Source organism: Thermobia domestica, chromosome 1 (genome assembly GCF_964235325.1).
Source record: "Thermobia domestica chromosome 1, izTheDome1.hap1.1, whole genome shotgun sequence".
Classification (NCBI taxonomy): Eukaryota; Metazoa; Arthropoda; class Insecta; order Zygentoma; family Lepismatidae; genus Thermobia; species Thermobia domestica.
In genome coordinates, this window is record NC_137454.1 from 236,097,945 (window position 1) to 236,122,358 (window position 24,414).

Genomic DNA, 24,414 nt, shown 5'->3' on the forward strand with positions numbered 1-24,414 from the left:
AGAATTATAAATACGAAAATTAGAATGAGTAAAACAAAATGTTACTAAATGGGCAAAAAAGTTTTATTTTCGTTTTATTGTTCTTATTTACTGCTCTTTTGACATGAAATTTGCCACATATATGTCTTTGCCGATTACCCACATACGAACATTATAAGAAATGCCGGACGAATTCGTTATCAAATTATATTCCTACAACAACATATTTATAGACATGCGACAATAATTTTGGACATGAGTATACTTTTCTTTATTAGTTTATTTTGTTCAATGAGGAAAAAATGCCTTCATACCAATTTCCACTTATAAAGCATTTTATTTGTTTTCTTAGAATACATTCAACTACAATGAAACTAAAAGAAGAAATATTATTACTGTAATAATGTAATTTCTAATAACGTATAATCACATGTCTTTTCTCCCACAAAATAAATATTAATTACGAGTAGCAGAATGTCAGTGATCTCTGATTAAGGAGAGTACCGGTATATATTCTGTGCTGTCTCGAGTTACATTTACACCTATAAGTGATGAAAGCCTAAGAAGGGAAACATCCCTATACCATTAATACACCTTTATCGATAATGGAATGTGGGAGAGTAACATTTCAGATTACAATCCTCGACTTGGAAAGGGTTAAAGGGCTTAGCATTTGCAGAGTTCATCGTCTTGAATTCTGCGAAGATAGCAATCTGGGACTAGTTCTTACGAAGGAAAGGAGGAAAATCATGGTTGGAGCCAAATCTACGAAATCCTTTATAATATTGGTTAAAAAGCATTTCTAAGATAACAGACTACGAAACCAGTACCATTCCGTCATTATGCACTTCCTAATCAAATATACGTACATCCAAGGCCATATTCTTGCACTGTCTTCTCGGAATATGACCCATTACCGTCTTCATTTCATTGCGTTTACCTTGCACTGCGCTTAAAATCATACTGTGTTTAGTTCTATTTCATGTAATTTATATGCAAGCAACGTCTTAAAAGCATTCTGCATTTAAGTGAAAGTTAAGACTCGAGATAAACAAGACTACATCAAGTAGCTAACTTTGTTTGGCCTTCTGACGCAATTTATTAACCTTCGTGATGTAATTAGAACCAGGTAAGTGGCATTCTTGTTGTTGGCGTATAAAGATTTTTTCTTTCGTTTCTGATTGGGAAGACCCAGCTAAGTAAGTGACGTACTATAAAGTTAACCTTCTCCTACATTTACAAACTAAGGTACGTGAGTTACGTATATCCGTAGAATTCATTGATTTTGAGTCGTTTGCAGCTGACGGAGTATACCACAATTTATCTATAGCTTAGGCACCAACGAAACTAGAGGGAGCAAGGGGGTAGGTTCTCCCACTGGTATCGTTCGCCACCTCCCTACGTCCCCCACATGTAATGTAGGTCAAGTAATAAATATAAAACTGTATTTTGTTTTCGGTATACAAAGATAGCTGCCAACCCTCCCCCCCAAAAAAAAATGTTTCTGCCCTTCCGCTTTCCTCCCTTCAGGAAATTAAAACAGACGTCGTCACTGGGTTTAGGCTACTCGAATGAATTTTAAATTCAAACAACTAACCAATCAAACATTTGTCCCCTCATAAACAAAAATCTATTTTATATTTTATTCTGTACCAAAGAATGTTTTTGTACCAATTGTTACAACTTTTCTTCAAAGAATATATCTTACTTCAAAGTTTCATTTCCATCGTGTTCCTATAGCGAGAAAGCCGAGGAAAGTATTTGTCTCAAATAGGTTCAAATTCTTGCTTTCAATTCACTCACATCTGAGATTTCTTCCCGTTTTAGGGCACTAAAATGTTTAAAGCGTATCAATTGACTATTTACTAAAGCGGTCCTGAAGATCAGCATTAACAAAATCTAGCACTACATTAGGATAGTCTGGCCAGTTGACTTATTTGTCAGATAATCGTGGAATGCAAAGAGCAACATGAATTCTTTTGCATGTTCAAAGATAATAGAGGAAAAAATGTTTATAGTTTTCTCTCTTCCCCTTCAGTACTTCAGTTGCATGTGTTATTTTCTCCTGTGCCGCGTGCACATTTATGTTTCCTTCCTGTAAGTATTTACTGAGCACAACAGCAGTGTTCAGAATGTCACTTAAACTGACAATTGTTATAATAAATTTACAGTTAAGAATCGAATGTAATAAACAGTTTGCCTTAACTGTAGAAGTATTTGTCTTGCCAAAGGGACACACACTGAAGAGATTCAGCTATCTTCGGCAAATCTTCCTGGAATTTCAAAATGGAATTGGACTCTCGATCCAGTGGTTATCACAACTTCATAGTGAGTGTCTTAACACAATTTGAAGGACATAATTGCGTTTTGAAGACACGTTGAAGAAGGCTACAACTTTTTGAACACAATCAACAGCCTTCCTTACACTCTGATCCTTGCTGCATTTTGAGGGATTCAGTGCAGGATTTTTACATACACAAAGGCAAGGCAGCAATTTACTGCTTGCTTTTTTATACGTGAAACTGCACGAGAGTTCGAGTAATTGCAAGCTTTTTTATACGCTTTGTGAATATCAAGGAAACTAAGAAAGTCCTCTCTTATAGAATTATCATGAACATAGCGTAATGATAGACTCAGTTGCGAAGTGAAAGGAGTCTGTTGTTTCATCAAATATAGTACTGTAACACTTTGCTGCAACAACTCTTCGTTTAATCACTTCGCCGCAACAACGAATTAATTAATCAGCTGTAGTTTTACTAATGTAAGTAGCATTTGATTTAGCCGATTCCAAATGATGACATAACTGAGCATCAGTGCTGTCAACCCGGAAACGCAACAAAACTCTGAAGTTCCCATCATTTTTTTTTTTTTAATACAGGGTCTTCACTTGTTTCAACTAGGCTGCCATCATCTCTGTGACCTCTCAAGAGAATATCTTAACGTCCATGCACTAAAATAGTTTTTATGAGCACTAGTTGGGATTTATTTTCCAAAACATGTCTCTATCTACTTTCATTCAAGCGATTTGATACTTTGGTCAGGATTTTCGACACTAGTCGTAAATGACTTACAACCTGTTTCGGCTGTTTTATAGTAGATAGTTGTGACACGCTGCTCCAATAAACATGGAAGACAATTGTAGCTGAAAATAAAATAAACTGTTTTTTATATTGGCCCGCAACAGACTCGTGCGGGTGTCACAGATCAACCAGTTCAGACGAGCAGAAAAGTCTTCTGCGGGCTCGCAACGAACTCAGACGGGCGTTTCAGTCCAACATAGAAAACAATTTATTTTATTTTCACCTACAATTGTCTCCTATGTTTATTGCTTTACGTAACGCCAAAGAGAAGTTTTTAAAATCATTTTCGCATGAGCAGCACTTCGTTTGATGAACTCTTAACAATAATAAGTTAAGTGATAAAATTAAAGCAGAAGGTACTATCATAAGACTTCCGATGCCATCAATTCGAATGTTAGCTGTTACATTAAATATAAGCTAATTATGTTAACTGACTATCATTTGTATGAATACAAAAAGTAAGACATTCGGGGACCTATTCATAGACATTTTCAGTTGTTGTTAGCGTCCACTAGCGTGAATTAACTGTAGCGTGACTAATTTCAATTTTTCTCATATGTTGGCAACTATAAATTAAAAATTAGACATTTATTTGAGCGTTTCTAAATATTTCGCTCCTAAGAGGGTAAGAGAAGCATTTCAGTAACTAAAATTTTCTATTTATTTATTTATTTATTTATTCACAAAGAGCCGAATGTGAGAATTCACTTCGGTTGGAGATGTAAAATTCGGAATGTAAACCATTAAATAAAAATACTGGAGAACAGGTTCCAGCGTTTCGAATTTTTTTTTCTCTTGAAGAGAGGAAGTGGGATTTCTATAGTAGTGGGGTCGTGGTAGCTCAATGGTAATGCGTTCACCTCTGGTGCGTGGCGTCCCTGGTTCGATCCCAACTCGCTTTAAGTGGGCTTTTTGGTGGACAAACACCGTGTGCTTGGGTTTTCTCGGGTTCTTACCTTTCCTCCCACTTTCTTCATTCTATCATCTCACTCACTCTCATCTTCACCGCTTCCTTTAGTCTACTCGGCATAATTGTTGGACGTAAAACTCAAATATTTCATTCCATTTCTATAGTAGTGAAATTTCCCTTTATATATTGAGAAAGTGCTCAATGTGAGGATTCACTTAAATTAGAGATGTGAAATTCCGAATGTAAACTCTTAAATAAAAATATTTGAGTGTGTTTCCAAATAGCCCACTTCTAAGGTGGGAAAAGGGGAATATTTTTATAATTGTAACATTTCCCTTTATTTATTCACAAAGTGCCGTAGTTAAAGATGTGAATTTCAAATATGAACTCTTACATAAAACAATGAAACATGTTTCAAGGCTTTCGTATATTCCACTGCTAAAAGAGGAAGGGCGTCATTTATATAATATCAAAATTTCCACTTATTTATTTACAATCTAAGTGGATAGGGAAGTTCAAAAATTATGCCTAAAATAGAGTATCTAATGAAGTTTTGTAAGTACACTTTTATTGAAATGCGATCATCAGGAGGAAGGTGGTTCAAATATTTTACGAATAACTATAAAAGGATTTGAGAAAATTCCCAATATGTGTAGCACACCTCAAGGAGGCAATGAAGCAAACGAAAACAGAAAAAGATGGGCTGATTATTTTGTAAGCTACATAGGTAGAGTTTCATAGCAACATTTTAAGTTGTTCTTTATGTCAAGAAACATTCAGTTGCTATCTCTAAAATAGTAACAATGTGCACAATATTATCAATTATATGAGAACCAATATTTTTCTTACGCATCCAGCACGCTTTTTTAAAAACCTCATGAGTACCCTCATGTTCAACTAATTTTCGTGTTAAATCTAATAATTTTAAAATTTAATATGTTAACAAAGGACGAAAAATTGTTAGCCGAAAAACGTTTTTTTTTTCTTTTGTGCTCTACTATTATGTTGATGGTTGTTATTGGACTTCAGCGTCCCTTTTCAGCACAGAGGCTATATAATACGTGACCTCGATCTAAAGTATAATGCTGTGTTACAAATAGTCCATTCATTCCGGAGTGAATGATACAAGAAATCTCATCAAGGAACTGCATTAACAATAGAGTGTCGTTCTCCAAACCTATTTGTTGTATATTTTTACTAATATCACAATAAAGGTTCATAGTTTGGCTGCTGAAAAGGGATGCTAAACGAAAATCAAATGTAAATACTGCATAAAATTATTATTATTATTATTATTATTATTATTATTATTATTATTATTATTATTATTATTATTATTATTATTACATTCGCTCAGCCGCGTAACTCTCAGCCGGTGCCTTGAGCATTCAAAACCGGCGAGGTATCATCATTGGAATGTTTACTTTTTAATTTTCGTATCTTTTATTTCGTAAGTAAATGAAAAAGGGAGAAAAAAAGAGAAGGGAAGGTCACCACAACAGGGGCAACCACAAACAAGGTATTGATAAACAAAAACAAAACAAAGCAAAAGAAAACCAAACGAAAAACAAAACAATTAAGACTTAACGATATCTTGACTCTAGTTTTAAGGTGTTACTAGTCATTAGTAACACAACATGAATATTAGATTCTCACATTAAAAAGTTATAATAATACATATCAATGCTGTTTTTTCTTCTTTGTTCTTTCATTAAATTTCTCACATAGGCCTACGGTCTTACACATGTTGTTCCATGCCTCTTGCTTTTTATTTCTGTCTCGATATTTTCACAGTTTAAATACCATATCTCGTGGTATTTTTGTATTTCGTTAATGAATAGTTCTACATCCAGTTCTTCGCTTTCCATTTCTGCGGACGCAGGAAAGTCTGCTCGTGTGGCATGAATGATAAGAACCAATGTGTTTCCGGCTCGCACGGGTCTGCAACTGAGTTTTCTGCTGCGGACCCGCAGCAGACTTTTCTGCACGTCTGAACCGAGATTAAAGGGACTTTTTGTTGACCACCAGCTAAACGTTTGATTGCAGTAAATAGCACAATATTTGCAGAAGAGTCCATTCTTGGCCTCAGAGAACAGAACCAAGGGTACTTCTCAAAGTGACTTAAAATTACGTGTCTTTGTTCTTGTCGACCGCGTTTAAGATGTATAGATACGAGAAATTGATATCCTACTCTAAGAATTTCTTTATGAGCTCCTCCGTGGCTAAGCGGTTAGCGTACGCGCCCTTGGCTTGGGACACCCGGGTTCGTTTCCCGGCGGAAGCTCATGTGGTTCGGATTCCACGTTAATCAATAGTGTTGCCACGAGACGAGATATTTCTCGTGTGTCGTCTCGTCAAGTCTCGTCTCGTAAACGAGAGGAGACACGAGACGAGACAGACTACTTGTCCCGTCTCCAAAACGAGACGAGACACGAGACGAGACGGGACGTCTCGTGAAATGTATCGTCTCGTATCGTGTCTCGAAAATGAAAACGCTGGCGGGAATGGCCAAGATTGAAATTGCCAGTGGTCATATAGATTGCAAAAGGAAAATCCTCTTTGTGAGAAAACATGTTGAAAAGCCTTCATAGAAAAGTTCCTCTGTCTATTGAATGAAACAATCGTGATACATGAGCTTCCAGGAATATCATTCTTAATGTCTTGTCCCCAATTCCCCTTGCTGTAAACTGAGGCATTCTCATATTTTTATTTCTGGCCGGAATGGACAAACAAAACCAAAGACAGGGAAGCTTTTTACAAGGTCAAGAAACCGAACTACCACCACCATCTATTCAATTTGAAAACTGGGTAAGGTCTACACTCATTACAGGCTGTAGTTGAAAGTTCTGGCTGAGATGGCGGAAGAGAACAGAACAGACTACACTTGTCTTTATTCTCTGGTTGCGGTATTCTTTTTGCTATATGAACCGAAAACGGCAATTGAAGTTTGTCATCTTGCAACTAAAATTTTGTCTTCTCTCTCTCTCTCTCTCTCTCTCTCACACACACACACATACATACACATAAAAACCCACTTTTACCATTTTACCAATCGCTCGCTTATTATACAGCAGTCATGTTGTAAAATTCACCTCTTGGTTTGGAAGGCGGGCGAAGGACAAAGAAAGCAAAGATATTATCAACGAACCCTTCAAATTGTTTGCTTTCAGCAAATTTATGATACTAACAATAACACTTTAGGTGAAGAGGTTTTACAGGGGGACCTTCGTTTTGTTACGCGGAAATATTTGATCTGACCAGAGTGTGAAATTGCCCTCTGCTTCCATGTTGAGAGGAGGGTAATACTTCCCTTTCCTAGTGAATAATATTCATTAAGACCTGAATTATCTTCAGAAATTGTTTCTTACAGGCATATAATACCTCTCGAACTTGATAAGTTTAAAGAACATTTGGTATAATATTCATGGAACTCCGTTGAAAGCAGAAAATATCATGAGAATGATCAAAATTCGAACATTGAAGAACATAATTAACAGAAAAGAAATAGGATACCCAAACCATATTTTTAAATCTGCTATAAAATGTATATCCTATATTTTAACTAATTCCTTACTCCCATGAAAGTATCCTGGGGAGGATATTCTCTCCAATTTTTTCAGACTGAAATCCTTTTATCCCGTACGATTTCGTCCCCTGGCACAATACGAAAATACAAATGTTGTTAAAATCCATACACATGACCCTTCCAGGACTCAACCCGGGGCCTTCAAGCCATGGTCTATCGCCGCAGACCACTCCGCTTGGTATGAAGATGTACATTGTATGATTGCGAATAGATCACGACAATATAAGAAACTTTAATCCAAAATGGCCAACCAAAAATCAACTTTTTTTTAGCCACTAGCTAATCTGGGTGTACTGTCATGAGTTTGTTACACAAACGAGGTAACCACCAAATAGTAGCACACACCCCGCGGTTATGGGAACAGATTTGAACCATGGAGTTGAAGACTGGCCCCAAGCATTCTTTCGTCCGATGTGTCGTTCAGCTCCCATTACTATGGCACTTTAAGTAGAGCTTACTGTGCAGTAACATATAAAATTTCAATCAAATACTTTCCATTACTCAATAAAATTATTTGGTTCCGAGCTTTTTTTAAAAAAAAAATGCAACAAATCTAAACATGCTAAAATGGAAAGTAGTTTTTAGATTGTTATGGGTTAACACTGTGAAACCTAAAGGCTGGAATATATGAAATCAAAGTGTACACACACATATCTATCTCTCTATTTATCTATATATCTTTACATCTCTCTCTCTCTCTCTCTGTATATATATATATATATATATATATATATACAGACACTATAAAGCAAGTGGGCTGATAGTATACGATAGTGTCGGGGATGGTGACACCTTTACATCGAACTTTGCTTGTCGTGTAAACATTATTTGACATAAGTGTATTCATCTTCGACGTACCTATGAGCAATTTACTGTATATTGTTGTATTGAAACTGGTAAAACAAATTTCAATGTTTCAGAATGTAAAAAAAAGCCAAGGTCAAGAAGCCTCAGACAACTAACAGCAGAGATATATTATCTTGTAAACTATTTGTCCTTGCCTTGTGAGCTTATTTGAATTTATTTTTAAGACCTTTAGGCAACTTTGGCCGAATGGATGATGACGGGAAAATTAGTGGAATGAAGAAAGTGGTAGGATACTAGACAACTTCGAGAAAACACACACATTCGAAAAATGAAATGAAATTTTTGAGTTTTGCGTCCCACGATTATGCCGGTTAGGCTAAAGAAGACAGTGATGATGAGTAATGAATGAAATGGTGGAATGAAGAAAGTGGGAGGAAACGGGAGAACCCCGAGAAAACCCACGCACACGGTGTTTGTCCACCACAAAGTTCACTTGGCGGGGCTGGGATCGAACCCGAGACCCCAAGCACCAGAGGTGAACGCTCTACCACTGAGCCACCGCGGTCCCCACACACATTCAATGTTTGTCCATCACAAAGCTCACATGGCACTAGCCGAGATCGAACCGACTGCCACATACACTAGAGGTGAAGGCTTCACGGTGTAGCTACCGTGACATTTCTTGTCCTGTGTGTCTTGTGGGTAAGACTTGTAACTTAGTTGTATCTTCATTAGCATGGTGCAGCCTGCTACATTTTACTTTCGTTGCCATGGTATGCTGCTATATTTTTTACGAGACAAAACGAGACAAACGAGACGAGACGGGACAGAACCTCACGAGACGAGACATGCTTTGCACGAGTCGAGACGAGACAGCCTGAAGTCTCGTCTCGTCTCATGGCAACACTATTAATCAATAGGTCCACGTTTCATATAGCCTCGCTACTGAACGGGACGTTAAACCCAAAATCAACTCAACCCAGAATTTTATATTTCACGAGATCACTTAATGCAGATATATTCCCAATGTAAGTACCAATATTGCGAGATTGAAGTTGAAATGTGGAGTCTGTGGCGACACTAACGTGTGACGTCGAGAATGACGCAATAGGCGGTTCTTCAAGAATAGGAGGCGAAATACACTTCATCAACTGATATTACCTGCGAAGAATTGTCACTTTCTAGTTTACTCAATACAAAACGATTCATCAATAAATAACACTTAACACAAATACAAAATAAAATAACTGAAAAGAAAGTACCTCTTTGCTTACCACACAGGCACAAGACCAACCATACTATTTGGTCTAGGAATTAATTCGTGCGGGTGGACAAGAGATGGCGCAACGAACGGAGCGTCCCACAGTTCCGTGTATCCACACATGTGTTGCAAACCCCTGTCATCGCGTATCGTTCGTAGTATAGGGCAGTGGATTAAAGCGTCAACAACACCAGTTTGTAGTTAAGTGAACATGGCGCAATTTGTGCCTGATAAAGTGTTTTTGCGGGGCGTCCTGCTGCATTACTTTAACATGCAGAAAAGTGCGACTGAAAGTCATCGTATTTTGGTGGAAGTGTATGGTGACCATGCTCTAGCTGAGCGAACGTGTCAGAAGTGGTTTGCACGGTTTAGAAGTGGTGATTTCGGCTTGGCAGACCAAGAGCGAGCTGGACAGCCAAAAAAATTTCAAGACGAAGAATTGACAGCATTGCTCGAGCAGGATTCGTGTCAAACGCAGGAACAACTTGCAGCAGCATTAGGCGTTGATCAAACAACAGTCTCCAAACGCTTGAAAGCCATGGGAATGATTCAAAAGATGTCACATTGGGTTCCACATGAATTGAAAGACAGAGACGTTGAAAGACGAAAAACCATTTGCGAATTGCTGCTTCAACGACAGCGCAGAAAGGGGTTTCTGCATCGAATTATTACGGGTGATGAGAAGTACATCCATTACGAGAACCCTAAACGAAAAAAGGCCTGGGTGAAACCAGGTGAACCAGGTCCATCACAACCAAAACGAGATATTCACTGTGCAAAGGTTATACTGTGCATATGGTGGGATATGAAAGGTGTAGTGTACTATGAGCTGCTGCAACCGGGTGAAACTATGAATGGAGAACGTTATCGACGACAATTAATGCGTTTGAAGCAAGCTCTTGCCAGAACACGACCAGAATGGGAGAACAGACATGATAAACTTATTGTTCAACATGATAACGCTCGCCCACATGTCGCAAAACCGGTCAAAACCTATTTAGAAAATGTCGGATGGGAAGTTTTACCCCACCCGCCGTATTCACCAGACGTTGCTCCTTCGGACTACTACTTGTTTGATTGCATGAACAACGATTTGATTGGACAGCGGTTTACTTCTTCAGAAGATATCGAAACATGGGTCTCTGACTGGATCGCTTCCAAGGATGAGGACTTCTTTCGCCACGGAATCCGTACATTGCCTGACAGATGGGCGAAAGTGGTGGCTAGCGATGGACAATATTTTTCTTAAGGTATTTATGTATTTTGTGTTTGTACTACAGCTTCAGTGTGCGCGTACCAACCGCACGAATTAATTCCTAGACCAAATATAAGCAAACAAGCCGTACAATATTCAAAATCAATAAGCTACAGATCACATTACACGTTTGACTGACGAAGTAAAACGCACAATGAGCAGAAATATAGTTTTACTCAAGTTACTGCTAATGCGTTTTTGCCTGCTTAACAATTGATAAGAAAACTCGATTTTGTTGTCACTCGGAGCGGAGAGTAATAAAATGTTTACTCACTAATCACTACTATATTGTTGTCAGCAACTTAAAACTTTCTGAATATAATCACTTTCGGCGGACTATTTATTTCTTTAGCAATATTTCGCGAACTAGGTACATGCGGGGTTTATGAACATATTGAATGGAGTTAATCAGTAGTTCCAGAATTTATTTCGTCCATTGCTTCTTTTTATAAGGGTAAAAGGTTATTTACTTCTCCATTACAACCAGGGACCAAGTGGATCTGAAAAGATGGGGGGGGGGGAGCGGTAAGTAGCGACATGACTTTACGCCGTTCCCCCTGCCTATCTTTGCCCATTGTCATATTTTAAGAACTGGAGGGATGCTTTAGAGATATTTCTTCGAGGTGGAGGACGGCGTCCCTTCCCGTTCCCCCGCAATTTTACCTCCTGATTATATTTCCTTAATTGAAAATGGAAACCAAACATTACGGAATTTAACGAACGAGCGGAAGCTATAGTGGGTAGTGTTCTTGCTTCGCATTTGGGAGATCCTGGGTTCAAATCCGATAGTCCTTACTGAGTTCTTTTTTTTATGGTTTCTATTAAGTCCCACCACTCCAATATTGGGATGATATCTTTAACACAGGCCCCGGTCATCCGCCGCCTTACTGTACTCATGAAAGCTAAGTTGTTCTACAGGAGAAAATCTAGGATTACGTGAATTGGGAACGCATCATACATAATCTCGATTGAGTGGGAGGAGAGGCACTCAAAACCTTCCTTTTTAAGGGAAATCTCAAAATATTTTTATCACAGCATTTGAACAAGAGACTGGTTAGGGACTATGGCATATATATTTTGCTCTTCAGGAGGCTGAACCCGCGCCCCTTCTGGATCCGCCACTGGCTTACAATTCTTTTTCTCTTAGTATTACGTACATCCTGCATCATTTTTTTTAAAAAAATTACAGTGGTTATGTTTTGTGCTGAAAAAGAAAATTGTAACTTTTATTTAAATTTTCGAGAGAAAAAATGGATGAACGATAGTCAGGTAATTTAACAAATATCCATAATACTCGGTAATAATCGAAAATAAGTGCGAAAGCCTGGATACTTATCTTTCCTAGCTACCATGTTATTTAAAACCCAATATTATATAATTTTTGCAGTAGATTGATTGGGGTTTTTCACATGCATTTTCATTACCTATATAAGACAGAACGTATGTTGAAAGAGGGATCAGAACTGTTACTCGAGTTTGTATTTGAGTGAAGGACCTTCTCTCTTTCCCCCACAGCAGTCGAATCCTTGATCGCGCAGGGACATTATAGCTTCCGGAATCATGTGCTTTTTGTTTATTGCCCGGAATTGAAGCAATTACTTCACTCTCCGGCTATAAGTCAGTGGTTTTCAATCTACCAGCATTCAATTAAATGACGTATTTTTGAAGATTTATCAACGAGACAATAAGATTTTTCTCGTTTGTCTGTAAATGTTATAGAAGTTTCGTCTCGTCTCGATTTTCGATGAGTTCTTTCACGTTTTGGTTCTCGAAAAGGTTTTCTCGTCCCATTTTTGTAAATGTATGTAAAAGAGTTTTAACCTGATATTTTTTTCTTAATTTCATCTAGAAGTTACCACAATTCTTTCACGATGTAAGAGACCCACGAAGGGTATGGTATAATACAGTGGTATATACAAGAGAGGTTTCGTGGTTTTACCCCCTTGAGCAAGACATACGCAAAAATAAACATTTTACCATATTAAGATATGTATGCGAACACCTGAAATTATATAAACATGGGAATTTTAGCTCCTCCTTGACGAATTCTGCGTACGCCACTGATATAATATTTAAACCATATTTTTTATTGAAGTATATTTTGTAATGATTTGTGTATCTTTAAATGTTGATAAATGCTCTTCATTGTGTTCGTACAACCACTTTATTAATTTATAGTTTTATATGTGCGTATGAATCATCTATCTATTAAAATGCTACAATAACAATAAAACAGCCTAAGTTCCAACCTCCAACTTTTGATTTACGGTTATTTGTGATTTCACGTTTAACAAAGACAAATATTTTAAATTATGTGTACTTTAAATAAATTATTTAAGTAGATCTTTTTCATAAAGTGTATTTTTTTAAAATTGTTGTTCAAAGCCTTTGTATTTTAATAAGCCTTCTCCAAAATCAATGCAAATGAATTGTGCTGCCATTTTTAGAGTTCTTTTAAGCTATAAGTTTATGGCAACTCCTTTCGACAATGAGATCTCGGAAACTACAGGCTTTAGAAAGATGACGTCTTCACTGATCGATTGCAAATTTCGTGTAGATTGTCCAGATCTCATTCAAATTTTCAGAAAACGTGTCGTTATTGTTCTATTCAACATTTTAGGGGTCGTTTTGAGCCCATAAGATTAACCTTGTTGCAGGCCGAATTACGATGTTAGGCAACCAGTAGACAAGTTACGTACGGCGGGTTGACGGACATTGCAGGCACTTTGCTTAAATCAATGGCAAAACCTACTGCATGCTGGCAACTTCAAAAGCCTCAAGAGACGCAATGAAGCCTACCCGGACGGATATGTATTTATTAGAAAAAAATATTTCCACTTGATATCGTGTTACTTCTACAAATTTTCTACAAACTCACTCCACCCATTCATAGCAATTCACTTCCTTTGTTACTCTCCTATCCTTTACTTGTGTGAGTAAGGAGACATGCAGGGGCGGACTAGCAACCATAGGGCCCACCCTGCTAAACTGAAATGAGGGCCCACTGTATAAAAATGTAAAAAATGTACTTGGCATTCTTCATATGTATTACATATAAAAGTCCATCTTCGAACCCATGAATAGTATCCCATATATTCATACAAAAGCAAAACATTAATTACAAAAAATCTGATGTAGGAACATTTTAATAGTAACTCATACAGTGTGTAATTGGCATTATCATTTTTTATTGTAAACACACACAATACCGAAATTGGTGCTATCAGTTATTTATATAGTGCCATTGTTTTTTATGTAATGAATTTAAACCATTTATTTAAACAAATGAATGTCATGTTTTAGAAAACCGAAAATATATACATAAATAAAAACTAATCAACTTTGAAACACTAAATAATTAAAGCACTGACAGAAATAATGTAAGTTTCTTTCCTCATAAATCAGTTCTAATATCAAATTAGTTGAAATTTTCTACTGAATTCCATACTGTAACCTAATATAATATAATGTTAATATGAATGCCAGAAATGTATCCTAATATTAATATCTTCATTATGCCCCAGTTACACTCACAATTTCAAATATCTACCTAATTCTTTGGAGCTAGATACAAGATCGTCAATCACTTTGTCGTAATCAAACGTATATGATCCTTCTATGTATAAAAGAATAAAGTCTTCCAACAAATCTTGTCCAAGCGATGAACGCAACCGATTTTTGATCACTTTCATAATCGAGAAAATTCTTTCACATGATACTTGGGTACACGATAGAGTTAAAACATACTTATACGCTTTATACAACGATGGATATAATGGACCATAAAGATTTAATTCGTGAAGCAGGTGCAGTGCACAAACTAGACACACTTTACACTGTCTTGCAGGTTTGCATTTCCATTCATCTTCCTCCTTACTCTCAGTTTCATTATCTTCCTCTTCTTCATTTTCCTCTTTTTCACTACTATGAGCATATTGCTCGCTGCATGCTCATCCTGCTTTTTACATATTGGTGGATTATAGTCCCTATAATGACGAGCAAATTGGAGCAGTTCCTCTTGAATTTGTTCTCTTTCCACTTTGCAATAATGTGGTAGAGTATTGAGAGCTGAATCAGGTAGTTCTTCTAAAGTACTTATCTCATGGAAACGGGTAGGATCCAGCCATGCAATGTCCTTCATGAGACTGTCATTGCAGATAAACCGAGAATGTAATTGATCGATTGCAGTATCAAAAATAACATTGAAAACGTTTATCTGAAACACTTTTGATGGAGAATCTAAAATTCTTGCCTCATCATGGAAAAGCTCGTCTGCTTGAAGAGTTGCTACTAGTATTCTCTTTGCAAGGAGAGAAGTTTCAACTGCAACATCGTATCCTGCATCCTTCAATTGTCTTTTCAAGTCCTTTGCAAACTCCATAGCTTTAGTTTCAATAGAACAAAACACGTTCCGTTTTTGCTTTAAGTTTGATTGCAACGTACAAATCATTTTTGTAGCCGTTAGATAATCCAAACCAGATTTTTGCAAATACTGCGAAGTAGGTGTACATAGGTGAAAAAGTTGGCTGGAAATAAAAGCCACAAGAATGTTTTCAAATTTATACCAGTTTTGAACCAAACACTTGGCTTTAAATGTGACTTCTGCTTGAAAATCACTCATACTTGCAATAGTGAGTAGACATTGAAGCAGCGTCATGAACCTCTTCCGATCTTGCAAAGGTGTCAAAAAATCATCAAAGATACTCTTTAGAGTTCGATCTTTACTCCACCACCTTGTCAGATTTATTTTTTGTAATCGGCGAAGTAGCTGTCTCCCACTTGAGTTTTCTTCATTGTACTTAATCCACACTTGCATTCTCTTATATGAATCGCGTTCCGGCTCCACCTCCACTTTCCACAATAACAATATCTACGAAACTATTGTTTCTTTAAAACATCGCCAGTCGCCGGCTTGTAAGAGGACCGGAGTAGGCTAGGCAATGGTATCCAAATCCAATAACAGCCTGAAATCTACTGTGTTTCTTATATTTAAAAAAAGTAGTAGTTAATGTGCTCGTTTTTAACAGCTGCTGTATCACAAACCCCGCAATGTTTTAGGGCCTGATTGTCTCATAGACGGAACCTTTTCAAGCAGACTATAAACGTGAAGAAGAATATAGTCTGTTCATGAAAGTTTAACTTTACGTCTTTTTTATGCAAAACACAAGTTTGCGGGAGTTACCCTGCCATATTTTTGATGCTGGTAGGTTTAATTGAGCACATGTTTTTAAAATTGGTGGAGGGGCCCCACCTGTTTGGGGGGCCCACCCTGCATTTGCAGGGTAGTAGGGTGGGCCAGCCCGCCCCTGGAGACATGCACAGTGGGAAGGAGATTCATGGTCATTTTAGAACGATGCGCTGAGTAGACAGTTCAGGTTCAGCTAGTATAACATTAAAATAGTGATACCGTACGTATTTAAGACTTGAGTGAACTAGTGTTGTCCACGAGGAAAATCCCTTCTCGTAGACATTACTGGAAAGCAGAACATATAAAGTTTCTTTTGAATTTTCCAATAGCTTAATTTGACCAATTGATTTGTTTGTGTCCTTTGTTAACAACGAGACTTCATATGACAGCTACAGTCTAAATATCAGCAACAGTTTGTTGAAGTTTTGCGTTACTTTTCCATATCGAGGCTACATGAGACGTGGATCTACAATTTAAGGTGGAATTCAAATCACTGCGATGCGTTCAGTGCTCTCTTACCAGCAACCTACAATCTAAAGTGGGATCCGAATTGCTCTAGTGCGTTCGATGCTCTCCTACCGGGAATCAAACTCGGGGTCTCATGCACCGATGGTACGCATAGAGCAATGTAACTAACGAGGAGGGTATTGTTTTGCTATTATGACAATATATATAACACCTACAACTATAGGTTACATAAGTGGATCTATAATAATAATATGTAATTAATGACAACCAGCGGTTGGGAAAAATTACGTGATATAAAAGAAGGCTTAGTTATTACATTACTAAGGTTTCATGTATTTCAACAGTACTGTCATGGACAAAATGTGAATGCGTTATTAAAGGATATGTTAAATAATCTCCAGCATTAATGATGAGAAATTCTTATAGAGTAATAATTAAATTGTTAATACCAGGAGAAAAAATGCTTTAAAATGTTAATATCAGAGAATCTACTTTAAAGATGTACTCCTATGGCATAAACTTAACCAATCCATAGAAACTAATTATAATGTATTACAAGACTTAAAATAAGGTAGTGTGTTTGTGAGAAAGATTCAGAGAACATATAGACTACCCAACTTTTTTTTTATATGTTTGATGTATATAGAAGCATATATGTAGGCCTATATGGTGGGTACACGTATGAATGTCAATGTATCTGGTGCGTTGATTCATTGATTCGGAGTTTAACATCTCTTTTAGTACCGACTCTATATGAGACCTATATCTAGAGATGTAGGATAAGACCTCATGAGTTCTCAATGGGAATCGAACCATTGTCTCTCGCGCTAAAGGCGCGTACGCTTACCTTACTGTTAGAGCCACGAGGAAGATGTCTTTTCTTTCCCTGTGTATGTGTGTATTGAACGAATATTGAGTGTAAATTCTAGATTCGAGCAACCAGTTATTAATAGCTGGTGGAACTTTTAGTTATCTGCTGTGAAATATTTATTACTGCGAAAGTAACTCATTCGATAGGATCTTATATTCGGATGCTTGTTGAATTTTAGATTCACATGTCATGTGGGCTCGTTGATTAAAATAATATTAAACTCTAATCTAACATGAAGGAATTATGATTGTTATTTCTCCATTTATACAGCAAATAGAGCATTTTGTGGCTCAGGTCAAGTCAATAGAGGCAGCACTGTACCATGGATCTGCCGCAGTGGCGGCTCTTGAGAGAAGTAACATCGATAAAAATCTAGATTTTTTTTTTTTTTGCTACAAGTCAAGAGAAGGAAGTTTCACAAACCTCAAAAATCTCTATATAAGAATTAGAACGTTAGGTAATGCTTTCTCCTCTTACCTTGTAACGATAACGATGTAACTTCCCTTAAGAGCCGCCACTGGCTCTTTAGGGACTGTTTCGTCTTTCTGTGTCTTACTTTAATTATTTTGATAAACTGCACCTATCTGCCAAGATAATGTGAAGGAGATTTTTAGTGTAAAAGTTTACCCAAATTCAAAATAACATGCTACCATTATACTAAATAATAGGAACGAGCTGCTGGCTCTAACTTTTACCTGTCATCTGAACTCGCTATGGTTTCGATAAAGCTTGCGAGGAAGATATTTTTCTAAATTTAATTTATATTGTTACATTGTGCAAATTTATATCCGTGTTCTATCAGATAGCTCGTTACTTACGCTACATTTCTTATTTCCATAGGTTTGGATCAGTGGAGCTCACTGGTACGTAGCAGCTCTGCCTCAAGGTTCCATCTACAACGCAAATCCTTACTACTCGGATGGGGCACCAACATACAGCTATGAAACGTATTCTCGTGCCGGAGGGGGGAGAGAAGGAGGTGGGGGGCCAAGTTGGGGCACAGCTGCTCCTAGAACTCATTCATATCGTTCAGCAAACATACCAGACATTTTAACTCAGTCATCTCAAGCCTCTTATGCTAGAGTGAATCCCACGCGTACTCAAAGACAACAAATAATTACACCAGATGGAGAAACTCTTTATGTAAGCCAAGTGGCATTGCAAGAAAGTGTAATCTCATCTCAGTTACCAACTTCTAGTCGAGCTGAAACTAAACGTAGAGTTGATCAATATGGAAATATTCCTGGCTTAGTTGTTAGTGGAGTGAATTTACATCAACCTCCTTCAACACCATTTACAAGTTCCACTGGAAACAAACAAGAGTTTGAACCAACTTATGAAGTTGTTGAGCGCCCATCACAAGAAACTCCGTCAGTACGTCAACAGCACCAATCGATTTCTTCACAAGTGCCTAGAAATGCATCCACAAGCACCATTGCGTCAAGAGGGCAAATAGATTCTATCCAAAACCAAGAAGTATCACCAACAGCTCGTAGATCTCCATCCAGACCAGTGTTTGCTGAGCAACACAGAGGACAACAACAACAACAACAACGTCCATCACATCCCAAAAGAACAGGATCGAGTGGTGGGTTGGTCAGACCAAATAAACGACCAACACACATTGAATCTCCTGATATTGTGTTTCCTGACAGGCGGTTTGTTCCATTTTCTGGCCGTAATGGTCCTTGCTGTGCTAATGGAAGTACATTTTGTATTGACATTGAAAACTATCCAAGGTAAGACGATTTTGCATAAGATTAGAGTTCCATAGTCAAATAGTCAATAATATTTAATGAACTTTAAAAGACCTTAACTTAAGTACATTTTCTTAAATATAATGATTTCTATTAGAAACTTATTCAGCAGTACTGCTATAGTAAATTTTATACAATCAAAATTAGAATATTTACTTTTAAACTTACCTACATGTAGAGTCATTGATATATTTGTGTACCATGCGGGGCCTTCACTCTATAAGTAAATATAAAATAAAATCACTCTATATATGGCAAAAGAAAACTACAACGGCTATATACTGTTATTCACATTATCATCCAGGGAAGAACACTGCCTCGGTGCTACAACAGTTTGTGGTGGACATCATTGTATTTGTGGAACTTTTCAGGATTCTTCAGTTTCCCCCAAATTCTTATTTCATCACGTGTATTAATCAATAGTCTCTTTTAGCCTAAGTGACATAATCCATGGAACATAAAAGTAGGAATTTCATTTCTTTTTTTCACAATCTCATCTAAGCAGAAGCATTATCGTTAAAACAAACAAAGTTCCATTTGAAATATTATTAAACTTACACTCCTATCTACATATGTAATGTATTGGCACAAATTATTCGCAGTAACGTAGTCAGTACTACCCCTTGAGGAAAGTCATATTGATAAAAATTTAAATTTTATTGCTATGACCTAAGGAAAGAAAGTTTACCTTAATGAACTAATTGTTTTTGATACAACTTTCTGAATCTGTATGATCTCTCTAAAGTTTTCGTTGCTTAGCTTGTGGCCAGCAACGTACGCAGGAATTTATTTCTGAGGAGAGGAGTCAACTTCAATATGAGGATAAATTATGAATGCAATTCATTCTAGTTTTAGAATTGCTTTGCCTTGATTAAGATTAAAACCTGACTAAAGCAAATCAATTTTAATGAATAATAGTGATTTGCATTAGTCAGATTTTAGTTTTAATTGAGGATAAATTTTATATTAAAATTTGAAACATTACCACTAAAATTAGACTAAATTTACAGAAAAGTCGGGATTTCGGGAAGTCCGTGCCCCCCCATGACTCACCTTTTCTTATTTACTGAATCATTTCCTTCAAAAATCTCCAATAAACTTACTATTTACAAAAAGGAAAGAGCTTCGTATATTTCATAGCAGACATAAATTGATACAAACCATGTCAAATTAAGAACTTTATGAAGTACAGTAGAAACCAGTTATTGTCGCACCTCAAAAACAACGCGAAATCGATAATATCGCTGGTACTGTACAAATATGTACCTTAAAGTCGAATTGAACTCTTTTTATACGTGCAGCCTAGTTCGAGTTTCCAATATTTGGCACCGAAAATCTACTAAGAATTTACTGCACTACTTAAGAATTTGTTGCACTTATCTACTAAGAATGTACTGTTGTTTTATTCCTGGTCGTTCTGTAGTTTCTAAATTTTCTACTTGTGATTGTTCTTGCCCGGTTATTTGTCGAGGTAACAGTAGGTTGAACCATTAAGAGAGAGAAAAAATACAATAGAGGAAAATTTAAAAATAATTAAGAGAGTAAAAGTTGCATGTCAAAAGCGAGTATAGGGCTATTTCTCAAGTGCAGAATAGCGAAAGGTTTAGAACGAGAGTGAAATAAAAATGAAGAAAAGTTCCGTATTTTGTGTCTTTGATATGAACGTGATGTTGGATTCGAAAAGGGGGAGGGGAGCTTGAATCGGGAAAGATATTAAAGCAGATGACTGCTTGATGTATAAGTGGCTTCTTCAACAAGGAAGTTATGTAAATAAAAAAGTGAAAATTTCCTTTAACTTCCTTATAAGATTAAGATTCATTATATCGTGTTATGGTTATATCGCGGGTGTAAAATAATGTCTTCCAACATCCGCGAAATAACGCGTTTCTACTATATACTATATAGCATTAAATATAGTTTAATCCTAATTTAAACCAAGTTATCTAGAGATGTGAAAGATATAGGGTTAACCTCTGTATATTTAGAAGTACATCTGGAAACAATATGGAGAAGATTTAAAAAAAAAAAGTTGTAAATATATATCACATTAAATAATATGGTCTGGTGCGTTAATAGAGAAAACAAACAGAGTAAATATTATAAACGAGTTTTGGTAAACCGAACTCCTTGAAAACTCATGTATACATTTGTTTTGTCTGTTCCTGTGTGTCCATGTGTCGGGAGAGACAAAATCTCAAGAACAACTTAATTATCATCAATTTTGGTCAGGATAGAGGGTCACAAGTTGAAAATCGAGTTTGTTGATGGAGACGATCGATCCAGTTGATCCCAAGATATTGACAATCGAAAATCGGTTCGTTATATAGTTCTGTTGGAAGTAATTATGAACACCAGCCTTGTTTGGTAGGCTACCCGCAGTGCTGTTGAGATTAGCATCTTAGTATAATGCTCAGGATAAAATATTAATCTGTTTCTAGAGTATAATGTTACAATGAAAGTACAATACTTTCTACTCGATGAATCTAAATATTTAATTATTTTTTGTTTTAAAATATTTATTTACCGTACTGTTAGTAAAGTTTTTAAATGAGGAAGGAAAAGCGGGGAAATACAAATATTCAAACTTCTGTTTTCATGTTGTGGAACTGTGCAAACCAAACTTCTTTATGTGGCGTACCTGTGACACTGCTTCTTATTATTATTATTGTAATTCTTTGAATACGTATCAATATAATATTAATGCATGTGGGATGGAATGACAACTTAACTGATATTATGTATTTGAAAATTCAATGTGTAATTGCAGCAATTAACAAATTGTACCTAAATATTTATATATTAATTTTCCTTTCTTCAATAACTTCGAGTTATTGTGATCTGAAGCAGATTTAGTGGTATTTCAGTAAAGATAATACTGTGCGAACTACTGGAGGCGGTTTAAAAGTACATTTATAAGTGCGTCACCACCATAATATAAACCTCCAGTTGAGGTTAAAGAGTAGAGCATATAATTTTATTTATTATTATTATTATTATTATTATTATTATTATTATTAGTATTAGTATTAGTAGTAGTAGTAGTAGTAGTAGTAGAGAAGAGAAAATAGGCAAAATTACGTTGGCTACAAAGTCCAAATGAAATAATTACACATAAGCTCTTAGACATCAGTTAGTAAGCTTCCAAAACGTTTAGAACAAAGAAACGCGAGTTTTTGAAAGCTAAAGTTAAGGTTCTTGAAGATAATAGTAAAAATAAAAACATTCGGGACATGTATAAGGGAATCAACGAATTTAAGAAAGGATATCAACTTCGTGCTTATATATTAAACAAGGCTGACGGAAAAGTTCTCACTGATACTGATAGCATCTTAAATAGATGGAAAGATTTCTGTGACGATTTGCTTAACACGCATCCAAAAACTAATGTGCGTGGAGAGAAGGAAATACACACCGCAGAACCGTATATTCCAGAACTCAACCGAATAGAAGTAGAAATCGCTATAAAGAAATTAAAGAAACACAAATCTCCGAGTATAGACGAAATTCCAGCTGAGTTAATTTTAGTTGGAGGCAAAAAAAAAAAAAAAAAAATTGTGGAACAAGATACACAAACTCATTCTCCTTATCTGGAACAAGGAAGAATTGCCATAAGAACCAATGGAAAGAACCAATGGATACCTAATCAACATGTATGATTGCAAGACAGTTTGTGTGAAGATACGTTAAAAGAGAATCAACGAATAAATTATTTAATACTCATCATCGACTTGTAATTTCAGTAGAAAAGGTGATAATACTAGTGAATATAATTACTGAAGATATTTTAAGGTGCAAACGATTATTGCCACTAAAGATTTACTTATATTATTAGCCGAACCAGGGTTGACGACTACCTTTGGTGAGTCGTTGTAAAATTTTTGGTTTACCTCACCCGGGATTCTTGTAAATTCATATCCCGAAGTCTAAAGTAAGGGTGAATTTACCTCAGTAAGAAGGTTCATGAATACGAACTCAACTATTCTTAGAAGTGGCAGAATAATCACAAGAAAAATTATGATCGGTGAGACAGTGGAAAATGAAACTGTTGACAGTGTTAACAACGAGCAAAATATAGCTCCCGTTACACCCGAAATGTTGACATTAGAAGACAAAATTTTAATGGCATTACAGCGACAGGAACAAAGCCGAAAAGACGATTTAGAAGCAATGAAGCAAAATTTGGCTCAGATGTCCAACGAATTAAAACAGACGGTACAGCAGAAATCCGAAGAATTAAGTAGACGATTGGAGCACTTAGATCAAAAGTCAGAAGAATTGAGTAAAGGATTAGAACAAATAGATCAAAAATCAGAAGAGACGAAACAATCTGTTATCCAGGCGGTGAGAGACATCACGTTACAGTTTGATGAAAAGCTAAAAAGATTATCTGAAGATTGCCAGGATAATTACAACCATGTAATCCAAGAAGTCAATTGTGTAAAAAAGGATTTGGAAGTAATAGAATCTTCTGTTCGTCAGCAAAAGATTCAGGTCACAGATAATTCTAGTCAAATACGTGCAAATACTCAATTGATATCTACCTTACAAGAGGAAATTAGGACGCTACAGATTAAGGACAACGCATACCACAACAACATGGTTAATGATCGTTTGGAGTTCCCTTGTTCACAAGAGATGTCCTCGCATTCACCCGCAGCAGATCAACGTGGGCCTTACGTTATCTCTTCTTCAAGTAATCTATCCGATGAGGACATTATTTTGGAAAGAATTCATCCAATGAATACAGATGGGCGGAAAAGAGATGGTGGAACCACGCGTAACGCAGTAGGTAGGAATTGTCACTCAACACGAACACGAAATGGTGAAAGGAAGGTAAAGTTAAGTGTAAAGATGAGCGAAATACGTGCTATGAGTAAGTTTAGTGGTAAATGTAATGAAAATGCTACTTCTTTCCTAGAAAAATTTCAGGATGAGTGCAGTATAATGTGTATAGATAAATCGCAATATATGAAACTAATCCCTCATTTATTACTCCCACCATGTTCTTTATGGTTTAAAGCAGTACGAGATCACGTCAATACATATGAGGAATTCAAAGCAGCGTTGATTGCAAATTACGAAAACGACTTTTTACTTGCAAACAGAGATGCCACGATTAGAAACCAACCTTTTAATCCTCGCTTGCACAAATCTGTTGTTGATTTTGTTGTAAATACGTATAACGAATTAAAAGTCGTAAATCCACTGCAATCGGAATCTAGAGTGATTGCATCAATTCGAAATCTACTACC

General features: G+C 36.5%; 1 protein-coding gene across 1 annotated transcript in view; it reads left to right on the top strand.

Annotated features, from left to right (window-relative positions):
- Nucleotides 1-24,414, top strand: part of LOC145694707 (uncharacterized) — a 114,237-nt gene that overhangs the window by 57,871 nt on the left and 31,952 nt on the right. Inside the window, exon 2 of the mRNA XM_081771237.1 lies at nucleotides 18,246-19,144. Coding sequence (XP_081627363.1) covers nucleotides 18,246-19,144 — 899 coding nt within the window. The remainder of the gene's footprint in view (nucleotides 1-18,245; nucleotides 19,145-24,414) is intronic.